Source organism: Alexandromys fortis, unplaced genomic scaffold, assembly GCF_014885135.2.
Source record: "Alexandromys fortis isolate MF-2015 unplaced genomic scaffold, M_Fortis_MF-2015_v1.1 scaffold_225, whole genome shotgun sequence".
Lineage (NCBI taxonomy): Eukaryota > Metazoa > Chordata > Mammalia > Rodentia > Cricetidae > Alexandromys > Alexandromys fortis.
The window spans coordinates 1,803,670-1,822,977 of record NW_026068119.1 but is presented as its reverse complement, the minus strand read 5'-3'; the positions used below and the strand labels follow the sequence as shown (position 1 = coordinate 1,822,977).

General features: G+C 38.5%; 2 protein-coding genes across 3 annotated transcripts in view; one reads left to right on the top strand and one right to left on the bottom strand.

Annotated features, from left to right (window-relative positions):
• Nucleotides 1–2,878: 2,878 nt before the first annotated feature.
• On the bottom strand, nucleotides 2,879–19,111 carry Fundc2 (FUN14 domain containing 2). The gene is made up of 5 exons (XM_050124964.1): nucleotides 18,960–19,111; nucleotides 15,700–15,850; nucleotides 11,228–11,303; nucleotides 9,317–9,448; nucleotides 2,879–5,497 (listed from the first exon to the last, which is right to left on the bottom strand). The coding sequence occupies exons 1-5, from the start codon at nucleotides 18,976–18,978 to the stop codon at nucleotides 5,420–5,422; spliced, it is 456 nt and encodes a 151-aa protein (XP_049980921.1). The 5' UTR covers nucleotides 18,979–19,111; the 3' UTR covers nucleotides 2,879–5,419.
• Nucleotides 19,112–19,157: 46 nt separating this feature from the next.
• Nucleotides 19,158–19,308, top strand: part of F8 (coagulation factor VIII) — a 142,382-nt gene continuing 142,231 nt past the window's right edge. Inside the window, exon 1 of one of the 2 annotated variants that reach the window (XM_050124938.1) lies at nucleotides 19,158–19,268. The gene's annotated coding sequence lies outside the window, so the exon portion shown is untranslated. Of the gene's footprint in view, nucleotides 19,281–19,308 lie in introns of both variants that reach the window. The other variant, XM_050124937.1, reaches the window with a different exon arrangement.

The following is a 19,308-nucleotide window of genomic DNA, read 5'->3' as shown; positions in this document are numbered from 1 at the left end:
AACCCAAAGAAAAACTTATATAGATCCACCTGGAAATTGGAAGCAGACAAGATTGCCAGGCAAAAGTTGGGAGTATGGGGGTGGGGGTTGGGAGAGGAAGGCGAGAGGGAGAGAGAGAAGGGAGAAGGGGAGAGCTTGGGGGAATGGGATGGTTGAGATGGAGGAAGGATGGATATGGGAGCAGGGAAGAAGATATCTTAATTAAGGGAGCCATTTGGGGGTTGGCAAGAGGCTTGACTCTAGAGGGGTTCCGAGGTGTCCATGAGGATGTCTCTAGCTAGGACCCTGGGCAGTGGAGGAGAGGGTGCCTGAACTGGTCTTGTCCCATAGTCACACTGATGACTATCTTGAATATCACCATAGAACCTTCATCTGGTGATGGATGGAAATAGAGACAGAGACCCACATTGGAGCACTGGACTGAGCTCCCAAAGTCCAGTTGAAGAGCAGGAGGGAGAAGATGAGCAAGGAAGTCAGGACCGCGAGGGGTTGGTCCACCCACTGAGACGGTGTACCTGAGCTACTGGGAGCTCACCAAATCCAGCTGGACTGGGATTGAACGAGCATGGGATCAAACTGGACTCTCTGAATGTGGCTGACAATGGGGGCTGATCGAGAAGCCAATGATAATGGCACTGGGATTTGTCTCTAATGCATGTACTGGACTTTTGGGATCCTAGTCTATTTGGATGCACACCTTCCTAAGCCCGGATGGAGCGGGGAGGGCCTTGGACTTCCCACAGGGCAGGTTGCCTTGCCCTCTTTTAGGGCTGGAGGGGAGTGGGAGGGAAGTGGGAGGAGGGGAAGAACTGGGAATTTTGATTGGTATTTTTTTTTAAATAATGATAATAAAAAGAAACCTGGGTCCCAGGAATCCACAAGGATGACCCCAGCTAAGACCCTAAGCAATAGGAGAGAGGGTGCCCGAACTGTTCTTGCCCTGTAGTCAGACTGATAAATATCTTAAATATCACCATAGAACCTTCATCCAGTAACTGATGGAAACAGAGGCAGAGACCCACAAAGGACACTGGACTGAGCTCCCAAAGTCCAGCTGAAGAGTGGGAGGAGTGAAATTATGAGCAAAAAGGTCAAGACTATGATGTGTACACCCACTGAAACAGTTTACCTGAGCTAACGGGCGTTCACCAAGGCCAGCCAGACTGGGAAAGAACAAGTATAGGACCAGACTAGTCCCTCTGAATATGGTTGACAGTTTCATGGCTGGGGCAGATTGAGGGACCATTGGCAGTGGTATCAGGATTTATCCCTACTTCTTGTACTGACTTTTGGGGACCTATTCTCTTTGGATGTATACCTTGCTCACCCTAGATATAGTAGGGAGCGTCTTTGACCTTCCCCAAAGCAATGTGCCTTACCTTCTCTGAGGAATAGATGGGGGTGGGGAGGTAAGTGGAAGAAATAGGAGAAGGGGAGAGAGTTAGAACTTAGACTGGTGAAAAAAGATAGTTTGTTCTCTCTCTCTCTCTCTCTTTTTTTTTTTTTGGTTTTTCGAGACAGGGTTTCTCTGTGGTTTTGGAGCCTGTCCTGGAACTAGCTCTTGTAGACCAGGCTGGTCTCGAACTCACAGAGATCCGCCTGCCTCTGCCTCCCGAGTGCTGGGATTAAAGGCATGCGCCACCACTGTCCGGCTGTTCTCTTTAAAAAAAAAAAAATAAAACGGAAAAATGGTAATAAGAAAAAAGAATTAGTCAATAAGAAGTTTTAGTTAATGGGACAACCAGTTTATAATTAATGCAGATCTCTGTTTCTTTGGGACTGAACGGCTACAGGACTGGAAGGAACAAAACTTCTGTCAACAGGGGAGGGGAATCTTGTTAGCATATTATCAGAATGATAACAGAGCAATGAGTGGGTGACTCTTACACAGGTAGGCAACCCTTGGGTTTCTGGTTAAAAAAAAAAAAAGGATTTCACAGAGCCTTGGCTAGAGTGAAAATTTTGGAATCTATCTGTTGAGCAGAGGCAAGCCAGAAAAAAAGTGCCTCTGCCATGACCCCTTGACCTTCTGTCTGATGGAGAATATCATAAACATTAAAATTCTGAAGCAGTATCCTCATGCTATCCTGTCTGTCATGGAACACACACTTGGTCAAAGGGTTGTCCAGAGTAGTAAGGATGAAGGACATGGCCAGAGCCCCTGAGGGGGATCAGAAGTGAACTAGGGACTATAGGGAACTGATGGAATGCGGTGTTCCTGCATTTCTTCTAGGGGAAACATCATGTTTCTCAGTACCTTATATATTGACAATGTTTAACTTCTCCATCAAAGAAAATCAGTTCTATCACCTCTGGTAAAGAGGTTATCATGTTAATTGACTCTGATTACTTGAAACAAATCATGTGCCCTGACAAACATGTCTTGTTTATCAAATGAAAACAAATGCATTCAATGCTGTAAACTGCCTAACCCCTGATATCATTTAGGTCATGCATAGAATGACAGCTAATTTTTTTCAGAAAACTTAAATCTCCCATTTAAAGCCAGGCCTTCTTGGCTCTATTTTTCTTGCAATGCTGGGGATTGAACCCAGGGCCTCACACATACTAGGCAAATGCTCTATCATTGAGCTACATCCTCAGTAATATCCCATTTAAGATGAAGCAAAGATGCCAACACTATGAGGCATCAGTAGGGGTTCCCAAAATGTTTGCAGCTACTTCAGTGACTACTGAGTTAACTGGAACTTGAAGTGTGCACATTGTGACTAATCCTCTTCTGCACCAGCTCTACACAAACAGAAGTGACCACATGGACCCTAACCAAACTTCAGGATAGACTTATAGTCCTTATTTTCAGACAATGAGTGTAAAATCTAAGTCTAGACCATTACCTATTACAATCTTTCAAAGGAACTCCAACCTGCTAATCTTTATTATACTCACCAATAATTACAAAGAAAGCAGATGGACCAGAAGTCAGTTACTAGCTCACCAGAGAAGTAGTAGATGACCACTCCCCATTACATACCCAAAGGGGCATTGCAATAGCTTGTGCTGTCACCATACCATTGATGTGGGTAAGACATGGGGAAAGTGACAGCTACAGTCAGAATAAATGGCATACATAACTCAAAGAAGGATACAGGTAAAAGAGATGATGACTCACAGTTATCAATAAATATACTAGACACACAAAAATTACCTAAAACAATGTATGTGTTTGATACTAAAAGATTGATATTAAAATTTTCTAAAATAATGAGGTATTATACCTATGATATTTTTAAAAGCTTTAGTGTTAAAGATATTGGAAACAATAAAATGACTGGTATTTTACAATAATTGACAAAACAAATATAATTTCATGATTGCTATAGGCAAACAATTGATACTTTGGGAAATCACAGTACTATATTCTTTTATGTTTCCACAATAAATAGTGAAAAATCATTTTTAAATTCTTTTAGAAAAATATGTACCAAGGAGAGTTATACCACCATGTAAAAGGATGATTAATACATATTACAAATAGAATAACTTATATTGGCTTAAGTAATATCAAAATGTAATAAGGAAATACAAATAGGTGAATCTTAATCAGTTTTACACATCCACTGGTAATTTCAATCTTACAATTCAATACATCATTGTCAAGGTATGTCAAAAAGTAATTATGTTTAATGTATGACCTTAAAAGCACACTATTACACATGGGTTCATCTACATATCTAAGAATTCACTTGCATTAAACTAAAACTTTAACAGGGGAGTTTTCCTTATACAAATAAATATATTCAATAAATATTTGAAATTTATTAAGTAGTAAGTCCTGTGGGTTGTAAGGAGCTGCGGGCTATGTTCCTGCCACCCCAGCTCCCGGCCGCCTGACTAGCTTATGCCCCAAAATAATTACACGGAAACTGTATTCTTTTAAACACTGCTTGGCCCATTAGTTTTAGACTCTTACTGGCTAACTCTCACATCTTGCTTTAACCCATTTCTAATAATGTGTGTAGCACCACGAGTGGCTAACCAGGGAAGATCTTAACCTGCATCTGTGTCGGATGGGAGAATCATGGCGACTGTCTGAAGCGGCTTCTTTCTCCCAGCATTCTGTTCTGTTTACTCCACCTACCTAATTTTCTATCCTATTAAAGGGTCAAGGCAGTTTCTTTATTGATTAACCAATGAAACAACAGATTGACAAATGACCTTCCCATATCAGTAGGTGCAATGAAGATGGAAGAAAGCTTTTGGAAGATGATTTCCTAGTTGGAATTGAGAACATGGTAACAGCCATTATAGCAAAATCTGAAGTGCACACAGACTTTTATTTTAAAGAATAATTCTGATAGAGATTGCCTTTGATGGAAACAATTTATTTCACATATGGTATCGTTGTCTTTCTAAATTCTGAATATGTGGAACATCTCTTTAAAATTCTGGCTTATATGTTATATTTCATACTAACTGAATAAAGAAACAGTACTTCCATAGAAGAATACTGCTACCCCTAATACTTTAACAAAATTTCAAACCACAGAAAATTTTCTATGAAATACACATCTAACAGTTTCTTCTTTCTCCCACATAAATTACTTGAAAACAGCCATGAGATGCAGTATGTGGTAATGGTGGAAAACATTTCTGGACTGGATTTTAAAACCTACAAATGACTCGTCTGACCATCCAACAATGAATTTCTAGCAATTGGTTTCCATAAAGACCCACCTACCAAGTCCAATACCTATATCACTTCATACATCTTTAGCAGAAGTTCATTTCATAGTCAATCTTTTTAGTCATAGTACTTATACTATCATATTGGCAGGATAATTATAGCATGTATAAGTACCTCTCTTTCTATAATCTAAAGTCAACTAAAAAAGAAAGCACACACCAAGATACCAAGATCTTTCATGCTTAAAGGCAACTGTATTCATTCCTTTCCATGTATATACTAAGGTAAGTATATGCTGCTTTTCCAAACCAAGTTTGGAAAAGTATCTTACATAGCAGAAGGGAATATTTTTTCTTTTCTTTTTCACTTTTTTATTGTTTTTACTGCATTATACATTTTTCTCTACCCTCCTCCATACCTCCCCTCTTTCCCTTTTACCCTCTGCCATGACCCCCGTGCTCCCAATTTACTCAGGATATCTTGTCTTTTTCTCAAAAGGAAACATTTTTACTAAGCTACTCATTGATCAAGTCATGAGGCATATACTGGGAGAGTCAACATCTATTGTCTTTTCCAACATGTCAAACTTATGAGAAGGCCTGTATTAACTTTGTACCAGGAGAAGCCTATGGAAGCCATTCAGATTTGCCACAACAGGGAGAAAGGTACAGGACAAGAGGAGCAAGAGGAGTGCTGATTGTCCTATGTTTAAGTGCAGAAGGTGCTGGCAAGAAAAAAGAAGAAATAAAAAACAATGGAGTAAAGTTGTATTTCTTATGATGCCATGCCAAGCAAAAAGCCTCCAAAAAATCCTCCAGTTACTAGAACATTCTTCTTTACAAATGACACAACCTGAAAAACAGAAGATTTTGATACAATGAGTTATTTTCCTAAGGATGCTGATCATTTCCATTACTGACAACTATAGGAAAAGTCTTATTTCCTTATTTTCCTAAGCTCCTACCTCCCCTACACCTTCCTGAAAAAGTTTCTACTCATCTGAAGTTTGGTGCACATATGGATAGGTACCCTGTATGGTTTTCTTATCAATTTATTATCTCTTCTGGCCACTTCCCTTACAAAGTAAATGAGAAATAATATATCCTACATCCTGACTTAATCATTTCTTTTTGTTTTTGCATTATGCAGTATGTGTGTGTTTGTGTGTGTGTATTTGTAGTACATGAACATGTATGCACATGTGCATGTACATATGAAGGGCCAATATTGATAGGTGTCTTCCTAGATGACTCCCACCTTATATATTGAGGCAGGCTGTCTTGCTGAACCTAGAGATTGCCATTTGGGCTAGTCTGGCTAGCCAGCTTGCTCTGGTGATTTTGCAATAGCCTTGAGACTGAAGGCAGGCCACACTGGCATTTACATGAGCGCTGGGGATCTAAAACTCTGGTCTTTAGATTTGCATGGTAATCACTTTACCAACTAAGCCATATCCCTGGTATAGTCAAATCATTTCTTGAACTTAAGCACCGTGTCTTCATTTCCCAATTGAGTAAGCCATTTGCAACATTACATTCCCATCACTCTGTCCATTCTCCTTGCACCATTATGCAAAGTCAACAGTATCTCTTCACTACCACTGTATCTAGAGATCTTGATTAGCTTTAACTGTCAACTTGAGACAACCTCCAATTATCTGAGAAGAGAATATCTCAATTAAAAAATTGTCTAAATAAACAGTTCTCAACCTGTGGTTCACAAGTCACCCAAGACCATAAGAAAACACAGATATTTACATTAGAATTCATAACAGTAGCAAAATCATTATGAAGCAGCAGCAAAAATAATTTTATGGTTGGAGGTCACCACAACATGAGGAATTATATTAAAGGGTCGCAGCATTAGGATTAATCTGGGCACGTGTGTAGGGGAGGGCCCACCATACTGTGGGCGGCACTGTTCCCTAGGCAGGTGATCTTGAACTGTATAAGAAAGCTAATTGGCATAAGCCTGTCTGCCAACCAGCAAACAGCATTCTCTGTGGGTCTTTTCACATGCTCTTTGGCTGTGAATTAAATTCCTTAGTCAGAGGTAATGCTGTATGGGATAGAAAGCAGGCAGCAAAGATACATTTGTTTCCTCTTTGTATTTAGCTGCCCAAGTTCCAGCCTTGATTCTCCCTTAATAATGACCTGAACCTGGAACTGTAAATTGGATAAATCCTTTCCTCCCCTAGGCTGCTTTTGGTCAGAATATCTTATCCCAGAAACAAAAATGAAGCTAGGCCATTATGTCTCCTTGCCCTACTTCCACTTAACTCTCCAGGATTTCCACATTTATTTAAACAAAGTACTATCAGAGGGAAACAAAAAAATCTCACTTACATTATTTTATATGTATATCTGGGGAGATATGTATATATGAGTACACATTCATGTGTATAGAGGCCTCATACCATCTATGGCTATTTTCACTCTCTATGAGGAAGTCTGATTGTTGTGACAGAGACCATAACTCAAAAACTGAAAATATTTACTACCTGGCTATCTTCAGAAAAAGTCTGCCAACCCAATATTTAAGTATTTCTATTAGTCATGTGCAGAACTCATGGAGTTTGCATATTTCAAAGATAAGCAGGAATAGAGATAAAAATGTAACTCAAAATGTTCACATTGGCAGTACACCCCACCCATTATGGTACACCTATTCCTATAAGAACTAGTTAACATGCCAGGCCTTCAATCCCAGCATTTTGTGGCAGAGACAGGCAGATCTCTGTGAGTTCAGGGCCAGCTTGGTCTACAGAGTGAGCTCCAGAACAATCAGGACTGTTAGACAGAGAAACCCTGTCTCAAAGAACAACAGCAACAAAAAACTTTTTAACACAACTACTATCTTCATTTCCTTTGTTTTCTCACCCAGACAAAGGTCACCAAATATTTGGATTACTAAGGTTTACAAGTGACTGGAGAGACAGTTTAGTAGTTAAGAACACTGGCTGTTCTTCCAGAGGACCTGGGTTCAATTCCTAGCAACCACGTGGCAGCTCACAACCACCTGTAACTCCAGCTCTAGAGGACCTAATGCCTTCTTCTTGCCCCTATAAGCACTAGGTATGCACATGGTGTATAGATATACATGTAGGCAAAACACCCATACACATAAAAAAAATAAAGTAAAATCTTTTTAAATAAAAAATGCCTTCATGAGAGTGAGGTAGCACATGCTAGGTATCGCAGAACTCGAGAAGTTGAGACAGAAATTTAAGACATTGTCCCCTGAAAACTGTTTCTACAGTAATGGTATTCTAAGACTGACATACCGAATATAGCTTTTGTCTCACTGCTCCAAGTTCTTTGTAATTATAAAGCTTTTTATACTGCTGAGACAGTTATGTGTTCCATATTTTCTTTTTAAATTTTATTTAAATAACACTTTTTCCTTTTATTTTACATACTGACTGTTTCTCCTCCCTTCTCGCCTACCAGTACCCCCTTTCCATTTACCTCCCTCCCCTTCTACTCTTTTCTACTCTTCCTCTATCTCCAATCTCCATTCAAAAAGTGACAGGCCTGCCATGGGCTTAAGTAAAGCATGGCACATCAATTTGTGGCAGGACAAGTTCCTCCCCTTCTGTCAAGGCTGGGCAAGGTAATCCTGCATGGATAACAGGTTCCCAAAAGCCAGCAAAGCACCAGGGAGAGGTCCTGATACCACTGCTAGGAGCCTTACAAAGAGACCAACCTATACAACTGTCACACACATGCAGAGGGCTAGGTCAGTCCCATGGAGGCTCCTGACTATTGGTCCAGAGTCCATGAGCTCCCAAGAGCTGAGGTCAGCTGTTTCTGTGGGTTCTCCAACATGACCCCCTGGCTCAAATAATCTCTCCTCTCATTCTTCAGCAAGATGCCCAGAGCTTGGCCCAATGTTTGGCTGTGGATCTCTGCACCTGCTTCCATCAGTTACTGAATAAAGTGTCTCTGACAACAATTAGGGTATTCATCAATCTGATTACAGTAGATGGCCAATTCAGGCACTCTCTCCACCACTCCTATGAGTCTTAGCTGGAGTTATCTTTGGTGTGGGACAATTGTCTGTATTGTGTCAACTGTATTTTAAATAAATGCTGATTGGTCAGTAGCCAGGCAGGAAGTATAGGTGGGACAACCAGACAGGAAGTAGAGGCAGGTCAATGAGAACAGGAGAATTCTGGGAAGAAGAAAGCCCATTCCTCAGCAGTCCTGGCCCAGCCACAGAAGAAGCAAGATGTGACTGCCTCGCTGAATAAGGTACTGAGCCATATGACTAACATAGACAAGAATAATGGGCTAAATAAGTTATAAGAGTTAATAAGAAGCCTGAGCTAATGGGCCAATCAGTTTATAACTAATGTAGTGTGATTTCTTTGGGACTTAATGACTATGGGAACTGGGCAGGACAAAAACCCCCGACAACAATCTTTGTGGATTCCTGAAGGTTTCCCTAGCACCAGGTTTCTCCCCAAACCCAAAATGCCTCCCATCAAGAAGCTTCTTTCGTTACTCTTCCCCTCCATCCTACCTCCAACCTGCCTCTTACACCCAGCCCACCCAAACCACTCCCTCAAGTTCTCATCCCTCCATCTCACCTCCCCTGCCTTATATCCCATTTTGTACACAAAACTGTTTGTACTTTTCATATACTAAATCTGAACAAAGCAAGTCTTACCTCCTCAGCTTTGCTCTTGACCTCAGTTGGTATTTGGTTATTCTTACGAATCTTCAACTGCTCTTTGGCTTTTTTCATGTCTTTCTCTACTCGTTGCCAGTCAACTTTGATATACCCAGTATGGTTTGCCAGCTACAATTTTAACAGTGATAAAAGGAAATAAAAAACATGGTCTTTGGTATCCTTTTTTTCAAGATAAATTATGAAAGAGGTAATCAAAACTCTTCTGATTTTCTATTTTTAGAGACATTTGCTATTTTTTTTTAATAATCTTCAGGCAAGATATTTTATATTCAAGGTTCAAAATACTATATTCAAGGTCCCATGCCTAGTAATGGAAATAAACAATTGTCTCCAATTGCTGGCAATTCTTTAATGTACCTGCTGAGCTTTCCTTTATATAGTTTTAAGTGAGATTTAAAAATAAGATGATTAAACTCAAAGTAGTAAGTTCAATTTTTCAGAAATTAAAAAAAATAAACATTTTTTTCAAGGAATTATGTATAGAATGAAATTGATTCAAGCCAGGTGGTGGTGGCACATATCTTTAATCCCAGCACTTGGGAGGCAGAGGCAGGCGGATCTCTGTGAGTTCAATGCCAGGTAATCTCCAAACACTTCAAAGACCAAGAGAATATGGCATTAAAATGTTTTAATAACTTAGAGTTGTCTTGACATGAGATGTGTCTGCTCCTGGCAGCATCAATTACTTCAAAGAGGATGAGGGGAAACAAAGAAACTCATTATTGAGTTTGTTTTTAATGTAGCAAGGCTAGCCCTTTGGGCAAAATCTGTTCTTGCCTACACTGCTTGACAATATGCTGTATAAACTGGACATGAAGAACCCACAGGAAAAAAATGACTGCTAAACTTTGCCAAAACAAGGTAGGATGCTCCTTCAGGGTTCCTGCTTCACAGAGAAACTGCCAGACATTCTGCAGGACACAGAGGAAACCGATTGACGAACTTTGCTAAATAGGCGAGACAGTCCTTCAAACTTCTTGCTTCACTGAAAAGTCTGCTAGATACTTTAGGCCTGTAAGCTAAAGATGGATGACCCATTGTTACAGAAGAACTTTGGGCGACTGTCCAGACAGCCAGATGTCTATGTCATTTCTAGAGTTTTGGAAGTTGCTTGCAATGGACTTCTTGTTTACTCAGGTAATATATCCTTCTAGGGATCTTTGATGGAGTTAAAGACTAGATAGTTATAATTATAGTTTTTTCTTAGTTATGATAAAAGACAAATTATATAAAACTTTAGATAGGATAGTTGATAGAGTATTTTCTTAATTTTTTCAAATTCAAATAGACTAAATAATGTAACTATAATTCTTGCTTGATAACTGTTTTGTTATATGTAATTTTACTGTTAAAGTTAAAACATTACTTTTTGATTATATAGAAAGGGGAAATGATATGGGATGTCTTTCTGTAGACTATATATATATATGTGTTGTTCTCATTGGTTGATAAATAAAGCTCCATGGCTTATGGCAAGGCAGGATAGAGCCAAGTGGGAAATTCTAGAAGGGATACAGGAGAAGAAGGCAAAGCCTGAGAGACACCATCCAGCTACCCAAGGAACAACACACCATAGCACCACCAGTAAGCCACAGGTCACATGGCAATACACAGATTAATTGAAATGGGTTAATTTAAATGTAAGGGCCAGTTAGTAATAAGCCTGAGCCATTGGCTAAACATTTATAATTAATATTAAGCCTCAGAGTGGTTATTCTGGAACTGGCAGGCAGGAGAGAAACCTCCAGTGGTTAGCAGCATTCAAAACAGTATACAAAAACAAATGTGTATGCTATTTTAGGGCATTATAGCCAAAGTTGCAATTTCTCACAATATGTTAATAGGCAAGAGGAATTTCCAAACATCTAGGAAACTTAATAGACAAACCTGAAGTAGAAAGAATCCACCTCCTACAGCTGTTGCAGCCAATTTTCCAACTTTCTGGAATATGAAACCAGTGCACCTGTAAAACCAAACCAATATCAGACAAAGTGACAGGCTGTCAGATGCACACAAATCTGAACTGACAATGCTCATATTCTACATACCTTGAGATGATTTAGTTCCTTCTTACCATCTAGAGAAACAGAAAGCCATGCTAGCCTCCAGGCTCCTTACAGTCCCTATTGAAAAATACCCATTATACATTTCAAAGTCCACACTAGCATCCTGGCCCATCTCGCCTTGCCCTCTACCTTAAACCTCTAGGCTGTTTCAGTTAGCATGTTTTCCTCCTCTTGGACACCCTTTTGTTCTCTATACAGACCAGGTTTTCACTTGTTCTTACTATTCCCACTGTTCTATTTTCTTTCCCTGCCATCTCTGCTACTCTCTTTTGCTATTCCCCGCTATTTTTCCTTCTCTTGCAGATATGACCATGTCCAATCTGCTTCTTTTTCTCTTGGTTTTAGATTCTTTCAGATGGCTCTAGATGTTCTTTCTCTTTCTTATCCACAATAAAAATCTCCCCCACTGCCAACCACTGAGCGGCCATTCCAGTGGTTTCTTTACTGCATCCCTCACATATATCAAGAATGTACGCATTTAACATCATATGAAGCTTGTAAATTAAAAATATACATACAAGCTGGGCATACTGGGGTACACCTTTTATCCCAGTACTCAGAAGGCAGAGGCAAGTGAATCTCTGTGGGTTTCAGGCCAACCTGGTCTACATAGAGAGTTCCAAACAGCCAGCGCTATGTAGAGAGACCCTGCCTCAAAAAAATATATTCAAATAGTCTAAACACTCTATTCAAAAGGAAGAGATTTTAAACTGAATTTTTAAAAGATTCAGGCTGAGGAGATAGTTTACTGAATAAAGTACTTGCTATATATACATGAGGACTTGAGTTCAAATCCATAGAACCTATATAAATCTGGGTGTTTTAAAAGAGTAAAATCTATATGCTACAAAAAACCTAATTTAAATAAAAGACTCCATAAGTGACAAGTGGGAAATCCATTCATGTGTTTCTGCTGGCTGCTGCCCTGTGTGCTTCTTTTCTTGCCTGATTATTGTTGTGAAGTTGTAACCCTAAGTGGGACCACTCTGAATTCTATAAATCTTCCCAGAGCACTGATTTTCAACCTTTCTGATGCTGTGATTCTTTAATAGTTCTTCATGTTGTACTTACCCACCATAACATCATTTTCATTGCTATTTCATAATTGTAATTTTGCTACTGATATGAATCATAATGTAATTATCTATTTTCCACTGGTCTTAGGCAACCTCTATAAAAGGTTATTCTCCTCGTGGTGCTACACACATTAATAAAAATGGGCCAAGCAGTGTTTATATGAATACAGTTTCCGTGTAATTATTTTGGAGCATAAGCTAGCCAGGCGGCCGGGAACTGGGTGGCAGGAACACAGCCCACAGCTCCTTCAACAGGAAGGGGCAAGAGGAGAGGAGGGAGGAGAAACTGCAGTCAGTGTATAAAATAAATGAAAAAATTAAATTAATAAAAATAAGTGTTGTTCTATTCCCAAAGAGGTTATGACCCACAAGTTGAGAACCACTGTCCTAAAGGATTATCAAACACAAAAATATCTTGAGGACTCCAAAACTCTGCAACCCAATAAAATGACTTTAGGAAATTGAATTTCTATTTATAAGTAATGAATAACAGAAAATGAAATTTGAAGCTACCATAGCATCAACATATGAAATATTTACAAGTATTTGGAAATCTATGTTGACCATATATTGTGATATATTGATTGTATATCAATAGACTATATAACCTACAAAGCTGAAAAAAATCAAAGAAAATAAAGCCATAGTGATTAGAATAATATGATACTGGCACCAAGACAAATCAATTTTTAAATGAATTATTTTTATTTTTTAAGTGTTTTATTTTGCGGTGTGTGTATGTATTATGTGCACATGTTTACATATGTGTGCACATGTGTAGCTTGCCATAGCATACATGTAGAAGTCAGAGGACAACTTGTACAAGTCGGATCTCTCTTCCTATCATGTGGATCCCTGAGATTGAACTCAGGTCCTCAGGCTTAATGGTAAGTGCATTTACCCACTAAGCTGATATGGTCAAAAGACATATCAATTTAATGCACAGATGATAAATTGATTTTTAATACAATATAATGGGGATGTTCTATCAGGAACTCACCAAGGACAGCTGGTCTGGGTCTGAAAAAGCCCAGGTTAAAACCAGACTTGCTGAACATAGTGGACAATGAGGACTACTGAGAACTCAAGAACAATGGCAATGGGTTTTTGATCCTACTGCACGTACTGGCTTTGTGGGAGCCTAGGCAGTTTGGATGCTCACCTTACTAGACCTGGATGGAGGTGGGTGGTCCTTGGACTTCCCACAGGGCAGGGAACCCTGATTGCTCTTTGGGCTGANGGGGAGGAGGCAGAAATCTTAAATAAATAGATAAATAAAAAATAAAAAAAAAGACATGGAATTAAAGCACACCTGTTCCCTTTTCATGTTTTATGTTTAGATTGTTTCTACTTTCAGGTATTACAAATAAAACTAGAACATCTGTATGAAAATTTTTGTATAAAGCATCTGCTTTCCTTTATATTGTTTAAGTGCCAATGAATAGTATGCCTGAGGCATATTACAAGTGTGGAGGTATACAACACTACTTGGGAGACAGAGGAAAGAACATCACAAGTTCTGGGCCATGCTGAACCATAGACCCCTTTGGAAAAGAAAACAAAACCAAAACGCACACAAAAAAAGCCTCTTAAAACTCAATACTACAAAAAAAAAAAAAGACAATTTCACAGGGAGAAAAACATGAATTTAATAAAAGACAAAATTTAAGTGATAAATATGTTTCTAAGATTGATGGATTAGTCATTGACGCACTAAACTGGCTACTATTATGATAAAAATATCAACAAATGAAAACTGCCACATTAATATGTGACACAGCTAATATAAGTATGTAGTGGCATTTCAACTTTTTTTAAAATAAATAAAGTCGTCCTGAAGATCTGAGGGTAAAACAGCCACACTGATTAGCCTTACAGACCAGATTATGGTAACGCAGACCTTTAATCCCAGTAGCCACAATAACACACACATTTAATCCCAGTAGCCATAATGACACACATCTGTAATCCCAGTAGCCACACTAGTTGCCATAGAAACTAGGCACTGCATGCCTTTAATGACAGTGGTGCACGCATTTAATCCCAGCCCTAGAGATTATAAAATGGAAAAAAACAGCTCTCAGACACAAATCTTATTCTGAGATTCTTGGAGGCAGGATCACCATTTCGGATTGAGGTGGAGGTAACAGTCAGTGGCTGGCTATTTTCCTTTTTGGACCTTCAGGTTGAACCCCAATTTCTGACCCTGAGCTTTTATTATTTGTGCTTCATAAATAAGTGGATAGCTTCTTAATCTACCTCTTGCTGACTATGTTGCCTTGATCTAGAATCTAGATAAACATTCTGAACCTCAGTTTCTACAAAAAGTACAGAATTTAAAAAAAGTACCAAGTTCAGAGTCATTTTAAGAAGAAAATGATATATATATATATATATATATCATTTAAGTATATATATATATATAAGTATATATATATATATATACTTAAAATAGTGCCTGATTTGCACCAAGTACCTGTATGTAAGGGTTCTGTCACCAGACATGTTATGGCTAAGGAAACAGTATTTATTATAGATATGAGAGAAAGAACAGCCAGGGGCATCTGGAAGAGTCCAGAACAGAAAGAGAAGTAGATTAAACACGTCCAGCAGACTGGATATGGCCAAGGCTTCTGGAGAGAGAATAGCAGGGGATAGAGAATAGAGAGAGCAGAGTAAGAAGAGCAAGATTAGAGAATAGTCAGAATAGCCAGATTATAAGAAGGGTGACTAGCTGGGTAGGGAGGGGTGAAAGGCTAGGAGATTGGTATGGTGGCTTTGAAATATTTAATAAGTACTTGTGAGTAAAAGGACCAAGGAAGCCTGGAGGTTAGCATGCTGATAGGTGCTGCTGGTGAGCCACATGACTCTTTTGCCAGAGGTAAGGGAAATGATTCCTTTCAGCAGAAGAGAACCAACTTCACAAGTTCTTGAGGAATGCTAACTTTTACCTAACCACCAGAAATCCTCCTATAATTTAGGTAGAGTTCATTTTTGGATATTTGGACTGCTTTTTGGAGTTTGGGGGATTAGAGTGTCCTTTGGGCCTGACAGTAGCATGCAAAAATATCAAATAGTACTTTAATTTAATGGTTTATGACATGTGTTGGCCAATTTCAGTGAAGTCAATGTGTTTCAAATAATTAGAGAAGACAGTTTATGTAACTATACTACCAAATCAGGCACAAAAGAACTGAAAATCTTTAACATCACTTACCATCCAGTAACACCTCCAATTAACAGCTGGGTTGCTACACTATACTTTTCAGCTGATGGCCCAGATTCCTGCCCAAACAGCTTACGCCACCATGGTTGCTTTTTAGTAAATTCTGCAAGATCCAGTGCCTCAAATTTTCCATCCAAGTTTCCTATAAGAGAATTAAGATATCCAGTTAATGGTTGCTGAGGAAGGAGAAGACATTTTCTTCAGTGGTATAGCTAATGGTAAGGTGCCACGCTCTAGTAAATAAACTCTCATCCATGTTTCTGTAAACAGCCCTAGTGAAATTCAATGGATCATCAAAAATAAAGTATAGTGAAGACAAGACAACAATTGAAGAGGGTATTTTGGAAAAGGATGGTGATCAGCAGAAATTGGCAAGGACAAAAAAGGGTTATGGGGTGGGTATAAATATGATCAAAACACATTATATACAAGTATGAAAAGTTATAATAAAATCCATCACCTTTATGATTAATATAGGCTAATAAAAAACTAAGAAAACTAAGATAAAAATATTTACTTTTATAATAATTTACCACCATTTCTAACTAGATTAAGAGATTTTAAAACAAAGTTATAATAAAAAATATACAAATGTTCTATTTTAAATAGTAAATTATTTCTGAAATTCTGGATTGGAATTTTGGAAAAACTGCCTAAAGTAAACAAATTTGAATATCTAAATTATGTCTGAAATTCTGGGTTGAATTTTGGAAAATCTGAATAAAATAAAAAAATTGAATATCTTTATTGATCTTCTATTGTTCTTCCTCTCAAATTTAAATCAAATTAAACTGATCTAGGAAAAACAAGTACTATTGGATAAAAGCATTCTAAATATAAATATTTTCAATTTACCTCTTTAGGTAATACCAATTTTCTGTATTATATGGATTTTCAGTGAATAAAGCAAACAATGTTTGAATGAGTGCTTACTAATTTATATACTTAGTAACAAACTAAATGCACAGAAAAATGTAGGTACCATTTATTAATCTCATTTTGTAATCAGGAAACAACACACTTTGGAATAGATCAGGAAAGGAAAACAAGACAACAAAACATCTTGTTTGTACAAAAATCATCTTGGGTTTACCTGTTATATCAAGTCCTTCCCTGAAAACATGTATCAAGACAACAAATGTCAAAAACTTACTATCCAAGACTATGTAGAAACAAAAGAAAAAGCCAAGAATTGTCATTTAAAAATAGAATAAAAAATAGAGGCAAAATCAGAGATGATCAAGATATTAAGTTAAGCAAAAATGTTCAGAAGGTTACATACATATCCAATTGGAGTCCAAAAAGATTATTGGGATGGGAGAGAAGTAACATTATAATATAAAACTTAGATTTAAAAAATGTCCATTACAGGTTAAGGCAGAGGTTCTCAACCTGTGGATGGCAAGCCCTTTGGGGAGGGTTGCATATCATATATCTTGCATATTGGATATTTACATTATAATTCATACCAGTAGCAAAATTACAGTTATGAAGTAGCAATGAAAGTAATTTTATGGTTGGGTTCACCACAACATGAGGTACTGTATTGAAGGGTTACAACATTAGCAAGGTTGAAAACCACTGAGTTAAGAAATCCTAAAATTTATATAGACAGACAAAGGACCAATAATAGTGTTCCAGTTACAAAAGTTGTACAACAAAATGCCCCCAAACATTATGAAACAAAGCTAAGGTGTCCAGTTCTTTGCAAATGGAATTCAGTCACAGCATTAAGACTTCTCTATTATTCTGTGATATCTGAGGCTTTAGCTAGATAACTTATTGTGCAGGGTCTAAAACAATCTGAGAAGTCTACAGTTACATGTACAGACTACTTTTCTCAGAGGCTAGAGTGGGTTACCTTAAGACCATTGTAATTAGCTCCCTCACAAATGGAGGAAAGATTAGGGACCTGGAAAAAAAAACTCATCATTTTAAGTCCTGGCCTCAGAAACCATGCAGTTTTACTACCATCAAATTAGACTAGAGTAGTTCCCATCCAGATTCAGGAATAAGAAATATAGACTTCAAATTCTACTGAGAGGGGAATAGCAAAGTCTACTTAAAACAGGCCATGTGGGAAAATATATCTTCTATATGATACATGGCCACAATAATCTTAGTGGGAAAGTTTAAGGGCATTCAAAACTTACAAGAGCCACTTAAACTTAATTTAAAGATTTATAAAGCTACAATATTCAATAAGATGCTACATCGACCCAAGTATACACAAAAATGTTAGTTGAAAACAAAGTCTAGAAATAGATTTATACATACTATTATGTCACTTTCCTAACAAGGTATATCCAGGTAATTCTACAGTAAAAAGCAAATTTTCTCAGTTTTGTTAGAAGCAATATTCATGTGTTTTTTTAAACAAATGGTCTACCTTATACCATACACAATAAAACAATCTATGTAACATAACAATAACATATCACCACCATGTTGAAGAAAATATCGCTGAAAACAAGTCTTTTTAATGTAATTTTACCAAGCCCATCCACACAACAGATGGCTCCAGTCAAACGTGGAATTAAGTTGATGATGGTGGATGAAGTGGAGTGAATAAAAGCAGAGTGCCCTATAGCCTACCCAATTTCATCAGTTGTTCATTAAGTACTGCTAAACAAAATTTACAAGCCTTGTCTATGGGCCAAGGAAAACAATGATAATTACTATAAGAAACTACAATTCATGTAAGCCTCAAGATGTCTCAGAAATTCCTAGGTACTCTCTATAGCAATTGCATCGCATGTGCTGGTTACAACCTAAATTTAATGAATCGACTGAATTAACGTTAACCAAATTAGAGTAAGAAGAATAACTTAAATGAATCGCTGCACTGGAGTTTTCTTTTTCAGTAGGATGACTAAAAGTACCATCTTATTATACCTCCTACTAATAACGAAAATGAGGACTGCCAGAAATTTGAGAGGCACAACCTAAGAGACGAACACGTTTTTGTCAGAGAGCCAAAACGCTTGAGAACAGGAACTGCATCTCTGTAGGATACCTCAGTAGGGGCGGTGCTAGAAGCCCGGAGGAGGTGAGCCAAGAAAATGTCCCAGGACAGCTCTGCAACCAGTCTGAGCATAACCTTGGCCAGGGGCCGAAAAGTCTCCAAGCCTCTCTGGGCACTACTGAGGTTCCCTGCCGCAGGAGGAATGCGGCAGGCCCTCGGCTGTCCCTCATCCTAAACCAGGAAGGCGGTTCCACCCTCGACCCTCCGCGCGAGCTTCTGCCTTTACCTTGACTCGTGGCGGCCATTTCGGGGGAACTAGTATCGCGAGGACACAGTTGCAGATCGCGGGACCAAGGACAGGCGTTAGTCACCCGCTACTGGCTTCCGGCAAGTGGGGCAGATACTTCCAGTCCCCTGGCAGCAAAAGAGGGCGGGCCTGGCACAGTGAGACAGCTTTTCTGTCCCAGAGCATTGCTTCACCAACCTAAGCTGCAACCCCACACTCGCGCAGAAGAATGCTTGCTATTCCCGCAGAAAGTCTCTTCGCCTCAGGAATGCCACGGTTTATTTCAGATTGATTGATTGATTTCAGATTGTTCGTATTTACGTAAGCAGTGAGCAGAATGCTTGCTATT